A 14,429-nucleotide genomic window follows, 5' to 3' on the forward strand; every position below is an offset into this window, starting at 1 on the left:
AGGGGCACCAACTTGGCATTAATGAGGAAATTGAAAGGGGAGACGCAGGTTACCATCTTCTTTTCAAAGCACTGTCTGTTGTCATGGGGAGCTTACTGTCAGAATCACTCTTGTAACAGCAGGTCTCCAGCGACATAATGGCTTTTTATTCCTCCTCGTGGACTGGTTCTTAAAACGCTGAGGTACATTCATGTCTGCATTGTGAACAGATGACTTACATGTGGTTGTAAGTATCTATGTGTAGTGCTGAAGGTGTAAGACCTGTTCAGTTTAACAGTTTAATAGTACTGTCTCCTTTTTATCATGCTAAATGTATTTTTAAGAGAATACATCAGTGGTTGGGAACTGGTCTGATTGAGGAGGAAGGAAAGCACAGATACACTTTGCTGGCTGTTCCAAAACTTGGAAATCGAGGCTGTAAAAGTCACAATGAAAACGGGCTGAGGTTCAACCCATTTTGTTGTCAAATGTGAAAAATCAACCGGTACAGGACGACTGTAAAATGATTCTGCTGGCTGGCTGAGGACAGATTGAGTAGCACTTTGATATCTCTGTCCAGATGGGACATAAAGCATTCGGAACATGTGACTCAGTGAAGGACAAAGTAATCGGTAAAATAAGGTCAGTTAACATTCACATATACTGTCAGGACCGTCCTCCAGAAATGTGAGGAATCAACCGGCCCTGTCAGAAAATGACAAAAGAGGAGCCGCTGCTCTGTCAAAAATTGAAATGAGCAGGAAAACGTGTCTGTGGAAACATGTCATGTGGAAAGTCGTCTGCCATGTTCGTGTCTAAATCAATTAGAGGAAAGACGAGTTCAAGGGAAGAGATTCTCTCTTTAATGCTCTTTCATCAAACTCTGAGCTCCAGTGCATTCCAAGAGTGACTGCGTGATGAAGTGTTGAACTTCTTTTGTATCCGATTTCCCTCAACCTGCCTTGTCTAGTTTTACATTACCTCAGGGATGAGGCCAGCAGTAATCTCTATTTTACACATTGTCAACAGAGCCACCAACATGTCACAGTCTGTCTCTGAATGCGTTTTGATTTCCCAGCCTGGAAACAGACTGCTTTTACCTATTCAACTCTCAGAGGCAACATATTTTAGTGTTTCTTTTCCTCTTGTGTGGTATAACTGTTATTTGTGTATGGGAAAGTTCTGCAAAGTTAAAAAGTCCAAAGTCAGCAGCGAAGGGTGCTCCTCCTCCTCCTCCTCTTCCTCACAGAAAACACTGCTCCTGAAGCCGTGTCTGCAGCCAGATCGATACTTCCACACCATCTTGACCTCGTGATGCCCTACATTTGCATCATGCACGTCCAGCTGCTGGTATGACAACCCCCTAATGAGCCAAGTAAAGTATACATGCACTGGAAGTCGTTGACCAATCACAAAACATTCGGCCAATTAGAGCAGACTGGGTTTTATCGGGAAGGAGGGCTACTTTCATTTTTGGAGATTTCCAAAAACTGTAATTTTAGCAATCTAAACTGAAACAGGTGTAAGTGGAACTATTTTCAGAAGGAGATTATTTCACATTCTGTTAAGATTGAGACTCTTAGAAAAACGTCTTGTGTCTGAACTAATTGTAGCTTCTGTCAAAATGGCATCTAGAAAAATCCATTTTTAATCACTTCATCTCGTGCCATTTCATAACTTGAATATCAGATTTATACACTGGCCAGACTGCCAAGAGTTAAATCTGCTCCGTGCACCTGTGTAATCATAAATGTCCGTGTCACTTTAGACATCCCATCATGACTCCAGTCATACCAGTCAAATAGAGCGGTGCTGCTCCCGGTGCCGCAGCTGGAGCGTCGTGTCTGCTTTCACTCATTTTCTTTTATAGCCGCACGGTGTACCAGCCAGGTGTGCCTAAAGTATGAGGGCTTTTCTTCATCCAAAGTTACCCAAATTCCTCAGCACGCGGAGAAAAGAGAGGGTCTTTTCTTGGGCCGTGTCCATCCGTGATGAGGAATGATGGAAAAAAAAAAGAAGACAGAAGACGAGGTCTGGGTGGGGGCAGGTGTTGGTGTCGGGAGAGGAGGGTGGCGGTTGTTGATCCTGGCTGCAGTGGAAAAAAAGGAATGTGGGGCTCCTGGAATGTTTAGAGCAGTCGGGGATAATTGAGTGAATCTGGAACAAGAAAAGACAAACCGAGGTCCCGCGGTGGAAGAATGTGCTTCTGGGACGTCTGAAGAAAACATTCCATCCATTCAGACGGCTTCACCGGGCCCAGAACCTTCCTTAGATGGCACCACAGGGAATATAACCCCACCACCTCACCACTCCCTTACACACACACACACTTACACCGCTCTTCCTCTCACACTCCTCTTGCTTTACATTTCACACACTGCAGGACACAGAGACCCTCCTCTTTACTGTATATGTTGTTGGCCTTGAAGTTTGTGGACGTTATTTGACGTCGGCCAAGAGTCTTCAAATGCAAGAACAACCACGTGCTCTTACAGTCAAAGCATGGGAATCGATGGGATCTACATTTCGTACTCTAGCTTTATGCTGATCCATATAGCAGATAGATTCTCCAGTTGCCTCTGGTAATCATTCCTCTAGGATTGACCCCCCCTCCCCAGTGTTGTCATCAATAAATATCCATCCACTGATGTTCTGCTTTCATACATCTGCTCAGTCGACCAGTTTTACAGAGACAGCCCACTGTTATTACGACTTCATCTGTTCTAAAAACCAAGATGGAGAGAATATCTATGGATCCCACATTCTGAAAATATCATGTGTTTTCCCCCAAATATGTCAAATCTTGTCACCCGAAGAGAAAATGTGCAAATTATTGGCAAACACATTAATAACGCAGCTGAAATTGTTTATTAAGGACAGAGGGTGTCGCACCTTGTACAGCTCGTTACGCCCTGGGATGCAAACTGATTTGTGAAAACAGGCCGCACAACTTTGATTGATTGATTTGTTATCGTATTCTTACCAATTTAATAATTTCATGCCAGAAAAATCCTGTCAAACACACGAGCCTTCTGCAGAAACTGTAATCGTCAGACGTCAGGCTGCAACCAAACATTATTTGAAAAATGAATAAAAACTGTGGATTGCAAGTTTCAAAAATCCTTAAAACTTTCCGTTTTCAATCCAAAACCTAAATGTCTTCAGTCATTGTCACATAAGACAAAGAAAAACAGAAAATCATAACAAATTTAGACACTAAATCTAGAGAATTGACTTTAAAACCATAAACCTATAATTAAAATATATTATTAATCCATTATTAAACTTATTGCTGGGAATTTCAGCTCTGAACTGGTTCTTTCAAATACCCCATCAAGTTATTAATGCATTATAGATACAGAATTTATAATAACATCTGCAGAATATATACTTATAGAATGTTGTGTTGCCTTTTTTTAAAAAGCATGGCAGCGTTTTGACCTGCAGGCTCAGTGGGATTGATCGAACCACGTGGTGAGTGTGTGTGTGTGTGTTTGCCAGTCACTTGTTGGGCTCACACACACACACACACACACACACACACACACACACACACACACACACGTGATGGTCGGTGCGCGTCACCGGAGCGCTGTCGCTCGCCTGCAGACTGGAGCAGCTCTGACTGACACTGTGAGCAGCTGCTGGTGTAAATAAAGATTAACCAGCAACAAAAAAAAACTACCAATCAAACCGGGCTGCATCGGGTTAAACTGGCTCTAGTTTCTTTCATTCATTCGCTGACTTCTCTGTGAGGCTGCTTTTTTCAGTCCTTTCCTCTTTTTTTAAAAAAAAAACCCACATTTGCCAAGTAACGAGGAAAACCACAAAAAAAACCCCAACATGGCTGGTTTGATGGCAGGTTTCGGTCAGTGCACCCACGCCATCGTCCGGGGGATCCCCGCGTCCCTGGCCGGAGAGGCGCTCCGGATCTGCGCGTCGGAGGTGGACATCGCCGGGGCGCGGAGGGAGCATGACGCGTACGTGGAGGTGCTGAGGACCAGGCTCCGGCTGGACGTGGTCGAGCTGCCCGCCGACGAGTCGCTCCCGGACTGCGTGTTCGTGGAGGACGCGGCGGTGGTGTGCGGTGACACGGCGCTCATCACCCGCCCCGGGGCCGAGAGCCGCAGGAGAGAGGTAGGGAGGGCGCGGTGTGATCCACAGCGTGACTCATCACCACCACGATAATAAAAGATTTAAACATAAAAAGTTGAATGTGTGTGAGAGAGAGAGAGAAAGTGGAGAGGAGGCATCATCAGCTGGGTTTTCACTGAGCTGCAGGGATAAACACTTCACACAAGTGGCTGATGGATTACAAACATGTCTTTCAGTCTCTTCATAATTTCCTCAATTAACACCGACTCCAGTTGTGTTTTTAGCCTCATGTCAGATTCACTCCTCTGCAGAACACGTGTCTATAAGTTGAGGTTTCAGGAGGGTCAACATCCGTGGGAGCTGCACAGAATCACCAGCTGTGACATATCACGGTTTTTAAACCATATGGTGCAAAGGGATGTGGGGGATTGGACATGAGGAGACACCCGTCACAAGGTTGTTTTTCATGCATGCATTTGTAAAATTGCTTTGCAGCCAATGCAGTGTCCTCTCTGTGGGGGTCCATGCATATTGTGTGTGAGTTCTCAGCAGAATTGGCGGGAGGCTCCTCGAAGCGTCCCAACAGGTCTCACCTCACGAGTCAAACAGGGATAAGAACCACGACGAGACCTCGGGACGGTGGAAAAAGTCAAAAACATTAATCAGTAGTTTATGAAACGAGAGGCTTTTACGACTACTGATTAGATTTGACTGAGAACCATTGTTGGAAAACAAAGCACCAGTCCAAAGTGCACTGGGTTGCCGGGTGAGGGTGAAGCTGCAATGTAGGGTTGTCTGTACGCGAGTGTGTGTGAATGACAATGAGGGAAACGCAAGGACAGCTCCTGTGAAAGCCCCTGTCGTTTCACATCAGAGTCACTTGACTTGGCTCAGTGGTGCTAATGGTCCCCGGCCTCACTGGCGGGCCCCGGGTATTGATTGAAAAGCTTGCCACCGCCGCCGCTGCTACCTTCAGCCGCCACATTTTTATTTATGCTGAACGGAGGTGCATTTTACATTTGCACGCCGCATCAGTACACCACCAAAACTCCCCCCCCCCCCCTGTCACATTTTAGATTGGGAAATCTTTCACATTTCATACAGTGATAGCGGTGGTTTGGTTTCTTTCCCATCCCCGGCTCACGGGGAGCTGTCAGCTGCGATGAATGAAAAACTGGCAGAGTGAGCGACATAAATAACATGTTCGCAAAAACAGGCCTGTAAAAAAGTCCCAGATGGATTCCAGTGACTGAGCATTGATTGGCTGCTGGAGAATTAGAAGTGATTCAGCTGAATTTGATACTTTGGTTCATAATGAGAGGTAATTATCCCTGAAAACGACTTATTATTATCATGGTGTGGCTTTAAGTGCTGCAGCCTGGATGAACAAAATGATGCTTCTCATTGACGTGAAAATAAAGGATATATACAGTAGTTGGTTGTGGATTGGATGAGAGAAAAAGGTCTTTTACCTGGTGACGCTCAACAAAACCACGGTTCACGGTTCTGCACTTAGCCGGTAAATAAAGATGGGCAACGTGTCTCCGCTTCCTCCCGCTGTACTGAAGCCAAAATATTCTGGATACGGGTGCCGCCATCTTGCACTGGTGATGTCATTTGGAGCCAGGGTCTGTTAAGTAAATTTCAACCTCCCGCTCACCGAAATGTTTCTTTGGTTTGACGTCTGTAGACATCTCACTTTCCCAGTCACCTGACTGGTTTACTCTAGCGCTCCAATTCCTCTCTCACTCGCATCCCTCTTACATAATGGCCCTGTTTTCATAATTAGATGCAGTTGCATGATATTAGGATTTGTATCTGTTTATGCATGTATTATAACACATTTGTATATAGTTATTATAACTAGAATACTTTAGATTTTCATCTAATTTCCTGGCGATGCAGCAGGATCACGTTGCACTCCAACATTCTCAGCGTCTCCCGATCACCAAATCATTACAGATTTCAAAGCTTCTAACATTTGTCAGTGCAAATCAGAAAAGTTCTCCCCAGGTCCCCATCAAGCCCATTGTTCCCAGCACCTGCTATTGCAACATACATGGTGCGGCTATCAGAAATGCAGGAGCATGTCTCATAACAGTCAAACCGGTTTGCTTGAACATCCCTTGGGTGTAATATGTTACACTGCATGTCAGGAATAATTACAATGCTGGCAATCTGCATATGTTTTTGTAAGTTTGATCAGAGTGTGTGCACTTGCAGTGTGTGAGCGATGCCTTATTATTCACCCCCAAACAGATGTTGCCGTAATTATTAGGTGCATCTTTTCTTTTGACCTGAGAAATTACAGAAAATGGGAAACAGCAGTTTGAGGCCTTTTATCAGCGCTCGTTAGAATTAATCATTGTGCTCGTGGAGCTGGAAGTGAACTGCAACTGTGTGATCACTCACTTCCTGGAGGCTTCGCGGATGCTTTTCCATTCTGCTTTTTGCTCGTTCAGTTACAATTATAACATCAGCTTGAAGGTGCAGAGCAGAAGTCTTTGCTTCAGACGAACCTTTTGTTGAAATAATTAACGTCCCTTATTTGCTGTTGACCGAATAGTGAAGCCTGATTTTTCATTGCTATTACCCCCCTGACCTTTCAGCAGCTGTACATGAAGCGGAGGCGACGCCACAACCCTGCATCCTAATTCTGTGATAATATTTCAGGGGGGGGGGTACAGATCCTTAAAAAGTGTTAAATTCTCTCAAATTCACATTAGATGGGTTTTGTTTTATTTGCCAAAGGTCACCACTAAAATCTCTCTACTCTGGCAGACCTGTAAGAAGAATCTTTATTTCTGCTATGCACTGCGTTGTTAGTCTGTCTCTGGTTATGTTAATGCGTTAAACTAATGTCTAGTCAGGTCAGTCGGGTGTCTAGAGATAGTGTGATGAGTTCAGACATCTGGAGGGAGCTTGGATCAGCAATGCTGCTACTTTATGTAGAAATGGGACAGTTGAGGTTGGGCATCGCCCGGTTAGACCCAGAAGTGGCTGGAGGGCCCGGGATCCCTGAGGAAGAGCTGGAAAGCGTGACTGGGTGGGGGGGACATCTGGGATACCCTACTTGGCCAACTATACCTCCACAACTTTCTAGTCAGCCTGCTGGCTTGACTATAAACCTGGAGAAAGTTTAATGAAAACTGGCTTGAGAATATGACCAGGAAGACCATTGCCTGTAAGTTCTAATGAAGTAAACTGTGTCTAAAATCTTTCAAACTTGGAATCAATGGGGATCAAAGTGTTGGATTCTTTACTCGGAACAAGTTCTTTGTGTATTCCCATCATTATTTTGGTCTTAAATTTAATTTCAATAGGGTTTTAAAAAATCTTAATTTGTCTTGAATCGAATTTGCATATAGCTGTAGGCACCTTCAATGTCAGATCAAGATAATCTTACTTTAATCTCACGAGTCGACAAACACACTGGGGGACTTTAATGGGATCAGCCTGTTCTCTGAGCTAAAAGATTAAGAGCCACTATCAGGAAATGGCCTTCCTATCAGCTGCATGGCTGATCAAGGCCATGTCTCTTCTCTTTGTCTTGATTCACGTATTTTCAACCTTCTCATCCTCCCGTCTGATTTGTAGGACAGAAGAAAGGACCTGTTGCTGTTTGTCATTAACGTCGGTGCTTATTTAACTTCTGCTTCAGGATATTTAATCGTTTACCAGAATAAACGTGTATACGTGCTGCCGGAACAAATTAGACTTTGTTCTTCGGATAACCGGAGACACTTGTGCTTAAACTCTTTGACTCTGTGCAGCGCGGCCTGGAAATTGATGTGGGAAATCTCAGGTGTACTTATCTGACTTGGAATCCCTTGTTGTTGATTGGCCTCTTCCATCAGCTCTGCTTGGAGCTCCCTTTGCTTCTGCTCCTCCAGTCGTCTTATAAAGTCACAGCAGGGAAGATTAACGAGGTCGGTTCACACAATTTGGTCCCTCTCCTGCCTCTTAAAGGTCGAGTCCGTCGCTTTTTGTAATTTATTTTATGGATTATAAAGGCTGATATTGTTCAACTCAATGAGACAAAACGATATGGGACGGAACAAGTTATTAAACTTTACTGAAGGTTGCCGGAGTCTCATCCATTAGGTTGTGGCTTAAAAGCTTTATTATTAGAGGAAATGCTCGTCTAAATGGACGTCCTGATCGTGCACTGAAGACAGGAGCGTTGTCTCAAATCAGTCCAAAGAGCCAAAGTTACTTCTTCCACAATACTGAACATTAGTCTGATAGGCTGAAACCCAAGTTGGATGCAGACAAGCAGATTGTCGGAGGACTTTTATTTCTTACCTTTCGTAAACTCATTTAATCAGAATGAAAAGTGGCTCAGGATACAACTAGCAATTATTTTCTTTATTTATTCATCTTTGGATTTATTTTTCTCTTTCTCTTCTTTTACCAAACCTTCCTTCATTGGCTAAATAAGTTACCTATAAATCCAGCAGCTTGTTCAAGTTTGAATTCAAAATGTCCTCAAGTGTTAATGTTTGGCAGAAGGGAGGAAAGTGAGTGTACTGCAAGTGTTGTGCGTGAGTTCATGGTCTCGTCATCGCACTCTCTAGAGGCAGGTTTTGAACTGCTGCCACTTCTTGTGCCAATCAAAACTCACATGTTTTTGCTTGCTTACATACTTTATTGATCGTTTTTCAGCACCAGCTCAGGTAAAGGAGTTCAGGTGTCTGTACAGCTTCATGTATGGGAGGGTGAGAGGGTATTGCAAAACTGGGAGAGTTTTTTTCCGCAATGACTGACATCCAACTATGGCAAAGATCTTTCTCACAGTCAGAGGTCAGATATGTGTCTAAAATACACTGTTGCACAAGTTGTTGACTGTCTTTTAAGTCTAAAGGATGAATTTCAAGGAAATATGGGTAAATAAAAACATGACTTACAGAGGAAACTGCATCACATCACTCCATTTTGTTCACTATTGTAAAAATGTTCGACTTAAGTAAAGTGTTAGCAACTTTAACAAAAAGTGGCTCAAATTAGTTTTCACCACTTGGTTTGGTCTCTTCTGCTGCTCTCTCACATTCAGGCAGATAAAACGACAGTTCACTGAACTGTATCTGTTGAATCTAGCAAACATACAAATGCCATATGTACATGAAGTTGAGCTTTGCTTGTGGAGAGGTCTTCATGTGAGCCTCCACTAGCTCAAGCCTTTAGAGTCTGCTCTATGTTCTTCCTTTGACATGAGGGGGGGTCACAACAGGAAAACATGATTTGTAGCCAAAACCAGTTCCAAGTTTGCACTGAGCCATCTAATCTGCATAAACACCCATTAGTTGAGTTCCTCAGCCAAAGTGTAGACGTAACTTTAACGATAACTTCTTATGGTTCCATTTCTTTACACAAAGATAATATTGACGAGGCTAATCATGACATAATGAAGCAATCTGCTGTTTTAAGTCTAATTATTGAGACAATTAGGTAAAATGACCTTTGTTATTAATGATGTAGTTTAACAGATCACTTGTTACACTAGTCTAATTATGACACTTGAGAAAGGCTTTTAATTGAGGCAAGAGTTGTTGTAATAATTGTGAAGAGTAGAAACCACCTCCCCTACAACTTCTCTGTGAGCCTGTTTCACCCCCGATGAGTTTGCACTTGTGCTGTGATGACTCAAGTGAAGCCTCTCACTGTTTGGGAAGTGCCAGTCAATACTTACTGTACCTTCTAATGCTAGACTGCGGCAAGTACTTACTGTAAGTTAGGCTCACCGAGTCTGGAAAATAGTGGTCATTAAAAAGTGCTAAAATGTAAAATAACAATTGTAAAAGGCTCAGGTGTCAATTTACGTCTGGAGACAGGATGGAAAACTCTGCTCCATAGACACAATATTTAGGGCATGTTTTTCATAGACGTAATATTTAGGTTCAGTCCTCTCAGTTTATGTGTCCGTGCTAGCCCCTTTCCGGTCGCGCCTCACGTAGCTGCCCCCAAACTCACACCAGACAGCACAGAAGCCTTGTTTTGACTAGACGGCCTCCAGATGCAGATTCCTTGCAGCCGTCCACGCTCTTATATGACTTCCCCAACGGAACCGACCTGGTTTCCCTCAGGGAGGCTTGACATCCGCGTGTGAACGGGGGAGGCGGATGAGACACCTGGAACCCGCCAGTAATATGTGGACCGGGGTCAACGTGCTTTCCCCAACTGTCTGTCACATTCCTACCACAGTTAACCGGCCCTTCCCCTAACTGTTTGTCCGTCTGACTACTTGTCTTGTCATTCTGCTGCCTCTCCCATCCTCTGTCTCTTTATCATTTTCTCACAGACGATAGTGTCACGGCACAAGGTTCCCTGAGGTCGTATTCACTCAGATTAATCTGCTTGCCTTTATATGTAATAACCCGATTTTCAGGAAACTAGTTTCAATACGGGAAAAATAAATGTTTCCAGTAATACGATAATATTGGTCGTAAATTTCTGTGCTGCTGAGATGTCATTTATTGGCATGAAAATATTGCTCACATTGAAAATACATTGAAAACCGTGAGTGGGATGAAAAGGAAGTGTGCATTCCACTAAACACTTTGCAGTTAGCCGGACGTCTCGACTCTCCTGCTTTCAGTTGGAGCTAATTTGGGTTATTTAAATTTTAACTAAACCAGACAAACAATAAAATGGATTCAAGTCTAAACGCTGTAAATGTAAATAATGCACCAAACAATGAAGCTAATGCAAAGAAAATAGTTACTAAATATTTATGCTAAGTAACCTAATATTTATTTGTGCTAACGGAGCCAAAAGCAACGTTAGCTTTCATATATTATTAAGACTAAAAGAGATAATATGGGAGGTTTAGTCAACATAAAATGCTTAAAGATTTCAAATGACATTTCACAAAGATGACACAATTTACGCTAGACGACTGAATTACAAGATGAGTTAGCATAATCCCACATTTCCCGCTCTGCATGAAACTGCTTGAATATTTCAAAAGCATTTTCATGCATTACTATGTTTGCAAAACAAAGCCGTTAAATGTAGCTAACTCTATATTGCTTGCTGACCTAAACGTCTCTTTACATAGTGACTAGATGCTGCTATAGATGTTCATTGATATTTTCGAAGTTTTAAAGTTTCTTCCTGGTTTGTGTCCAGCGTGTTGATCTAAGACCTTTATGCACAAAACCAATAGCTGGTGCACTCCTTGGTGGGTAAGTTGTTTCCGTACGGGTCGGCTAACACGTGCCGGGACTTTGCCTCTTGTGCGTGTTGTGTAAAGAACAGACCAGGCAGCCTTCTCCCCAGCCGGCTGTCACCTTGGATCCCTGCCCCCTTTTGGCCCCGGGTTCACCCACCACAACCCCCTCCAGGCCTGCACAGCGCGGCAGCCTGCGAGACAGCTGCGGGAGACTTGTGAACAGGAACTCCTCTCAGCCTCACAGAATGACCGGGTCACGCTCAGCCGTCACCGTGGGTGTGTGAATGTCTGGTTTGGTATGTGAGACTGAGCAGTGGAAGACAGGAAGTGGGCCAGGCACGGCGGCGTTGGGAAAAGTCGTGCTCAGGTCAGGGAGGGCACCGAGACAAAACCCCACTTTTCACTCGGCGCTTCCGGGGCTCAAAGCTCCTTTCATATAAATGTCAGTTTCTATCTTCTGTCTGAGTCATCAAAGGGTGAACGCACAGTAAAGTAACCTGAGACGAGATGCAGTGGATTTTCTGAACAATTTCTTCTGAATAAATAGCTGTGCCTCAGAAGTTGTCACGGTCATGAGCTTGATAATGTTTAACCAGTGATTTGAAATGATTACTTTGAGTGTTTGGAAAAAAAACTGGACCTTTAGCTTTGTTATTTTATATCTGAAGGGCCTTATCTGAAGGGCCTCATTGATCTTTGATTCCAAGACAGAGTAAATGTGTAAACTCATACCCGCTCTGAACACTTGTACCCATGCCCTGAGAAGACCTCCTCAATACTAGGTCATTGTTCATTAGTTGCATGCTTTGTGGATTATGGACATGTTTGTTTTGTTTTAACAGAACTGACAGATGTTGGTTTAGGGCCGATTATGCAACAGACACCACTGACACTGAGGAGTCAGGGCATGCAGTAAGAGTGCATTTATGTACTTAGAGTTTATGTAATGCTGTCGTGGCCTTTGGTTGACCAAATAAATACTTCACTGGTAATATCACGATTGCTCCTGCCACATTATTCTTCGGGTCTGTAAGAAAAACAGAAATCAGTCATGACGACTTCAGATGCAACGTCTTACAATTTCTCTCTCCCTCTACTTTCTCTGTCACTCGTTGACTTCTCTCGCTCACCCTTCCCTTTTGTTCCCACTCTTAAAAAACAGTCCCTGAGAGATACAAACCGTCAACATCAGTCCATCAGTCCAGTCGGTAGTCGGTAGTTGTTTGAATGCCCAGTTTCTCTCTGCTGCCTCTGAACAACAAAAGTCTTCGAATCCTTAATTTTTATCTCAAGGCCTCCTGTTAATGGGATTTGGCTTCCACCTCCAGTTTTATAAATGAGCTATGCCTGTCTAAGGAAGTGGGGAGTCTGCTGCCTGGTCTCTGCATTCAAAAGCTCCAAGACTGTTGTCAACAGATGGATGCATTGATTTCAGGCATTTTATCAGGATCAGAATCAGAATCAGAATTCTTTTAATTGCCAAGTATATTTACACATACAGGAAATTGCCTTGGTGTGGTTGGTGCATTTGGACATAAAAACAACAATCGGACATAAAACAACAATATATACAGTAAGAACAATAAGTTATGGGCACGTGCGGTGCTAAGGTGCCTCCTTGGTGCGTTCCATTGGAGTTGTTAGACCCAGAACTTGCTTGAGGAACTACATATCCCATCTAGCCACCCCCCAGCAGGAGCTGGAAAGTGTTGCTGGGGAGAGGAGTGTCTGGAACATCATGCTTAGCTGGTTGCCTCCTCCACTGATCTTGGATAAGCTGCACAAAATGGATGGATGGATGGACCTAACCTTTGAGGGTCGTGGGGGGGCTTCAGCTAGTCCTGTAGCTCCTATGGAGGCGGTGACAGGTTGCCCATCGATCACAGGGCTGACACACAAAGAGACAAACAACAATTAACACACTTTATTCACACAATCTCTAATTAACCTAAGGTGCGTGTCTCGACTGTGTGAGTACTCTGAGAAAACACACACAGACACGTTACATACAAACTCTTCACAGTCTAGCACCAACAATTATATGAAATTCATTCTAGATTTGTCAGATCACCATTTTATTTATACACAAGACTTTCACTCTAATTTACACACCATGGTCTATTTTAACTTTTGGATGGATGCTATTGTCATATGCTATTCTGACACTTTAAAGGCAATAGATTGATTATGATGGGAAACGATCCTTTGTTTATATAGGATCCTGAGGTTCAGACATGACATGCTGTTAAGAGACGATGGTAATTTGTATCCACTGAAGAAGCCTGGGAATGTAATGGAAACGTTGAACATGAAAAAATGTTGAAATGTGTCCTGACTACAGGTGCGAGCCTGTCAAAACACTCCTCTTATCCTTCTTGTAATTACAACCAGGCGGGTTATGTGATTGTGTTTTTCCCCATTTGGCAGTTTGAATCGACCAAAAACGATCAGACTACTTAGTTTAAATGGACTTCTTTCCAATGAGCTCATGGTAGCTGAAATAATGTAATTCTACACACAACCAGGCAGGGAGTTAACAGTCGTGTAGCGCAGGCAGGTTTCAGGGCTCAGCGTTGAAAGAACATGGTTGAAACTGTCTGGCTTTGGCAGCGTGTTTCTGCGTGAAACAGAGCAGAGTGCTCACTGCTGATCTGGAGTTACATCAAGAGTGACGTAAGCGATGAAATATTTAACACGACCAATTATATCCTAATTGTAAGAACAAGGGAACCAAGCAACGAGATGAGAATCAACGTTAAGGACGTGTAGCTACTTTGGGAAAAGTTCTCCTCCTGTCACATGTGAAATTCCTCCCGGCGCTACTGTAACGTTCGGCCCTGCACGTCAATTATAAACTATTCACCCCTTTGCCTCCCATTACCAGAAGGGGCAGGGTTTTGTATTTACATGTCAAGATTAATCCAGCGTGAGCTCTGATGCACAATGACACACTGCAATGATGCCAGCATCAGTTTGAACATGCACCTTAGAATACAGTCTGGACTTTAACACTTCTTTTAGTCATTTGCAGTAGAAATGCAAAGCCTCCAGAGGGACTGCCAAGGCAAAAACACTGTTTTCACATCTGCTCGTCTCAGCCAATATCACTTCAAAATGATCTTTCTGACTGGAACATGAAGGGATTCGTCTCTGTAGCACGCTCCAGTTTTTATTCTCGCCTTGT

The 14,429-nt window shown here is 43.5% G+C and overlaps 1 protein-coding gene across 2 annotated transcripts in view; it reads left to right on the forward strand.

The window, feature by feature from the left end:
- ddah1 (dimethylarginine dimethylaminohydrolase 1) overlaps positions 1-14,429 on the forward strand; it is a 72,312-nt gene that overhangs the window by 2,567 nt on the left and 55,316 nt on the right. Inside the window, exon 1 of one of the 2 annotated variants that reach the window (XM_047343085.1) lies at positions 3,542-4,116. The exons of the other annotated variant lie outside the window; for it this stretch is intronic. Coding sequence (XP_047199041.1) covers positions 3,823-4,116 — 294 coding nt within the window. The 5' untranslated portion in view covers positions 3,542-3,822. Of the gene's footprint in view, positions 1-3,541; positions 4,117-14,429 lie in introns of those variants that run through there. 2 annotated transcript variants of the gene reach the window in all.

This window comes from Hippoglossus stenolepis, chromosome 14 (assembly GCF_022539355.2).
Source record: "Hippoglossus stenolepis isolate QCI-W04-F060 chromosome 14, HSTE1.2, whole genome shotgun sequence".
Taxonomy (NCBI): Eukaryota; Metazoa; Chordata; class Actinopteri; order Pleuronectiformes; family Pleuronectidae; genus Hippoglossus; species Hippoglossus stenolepis.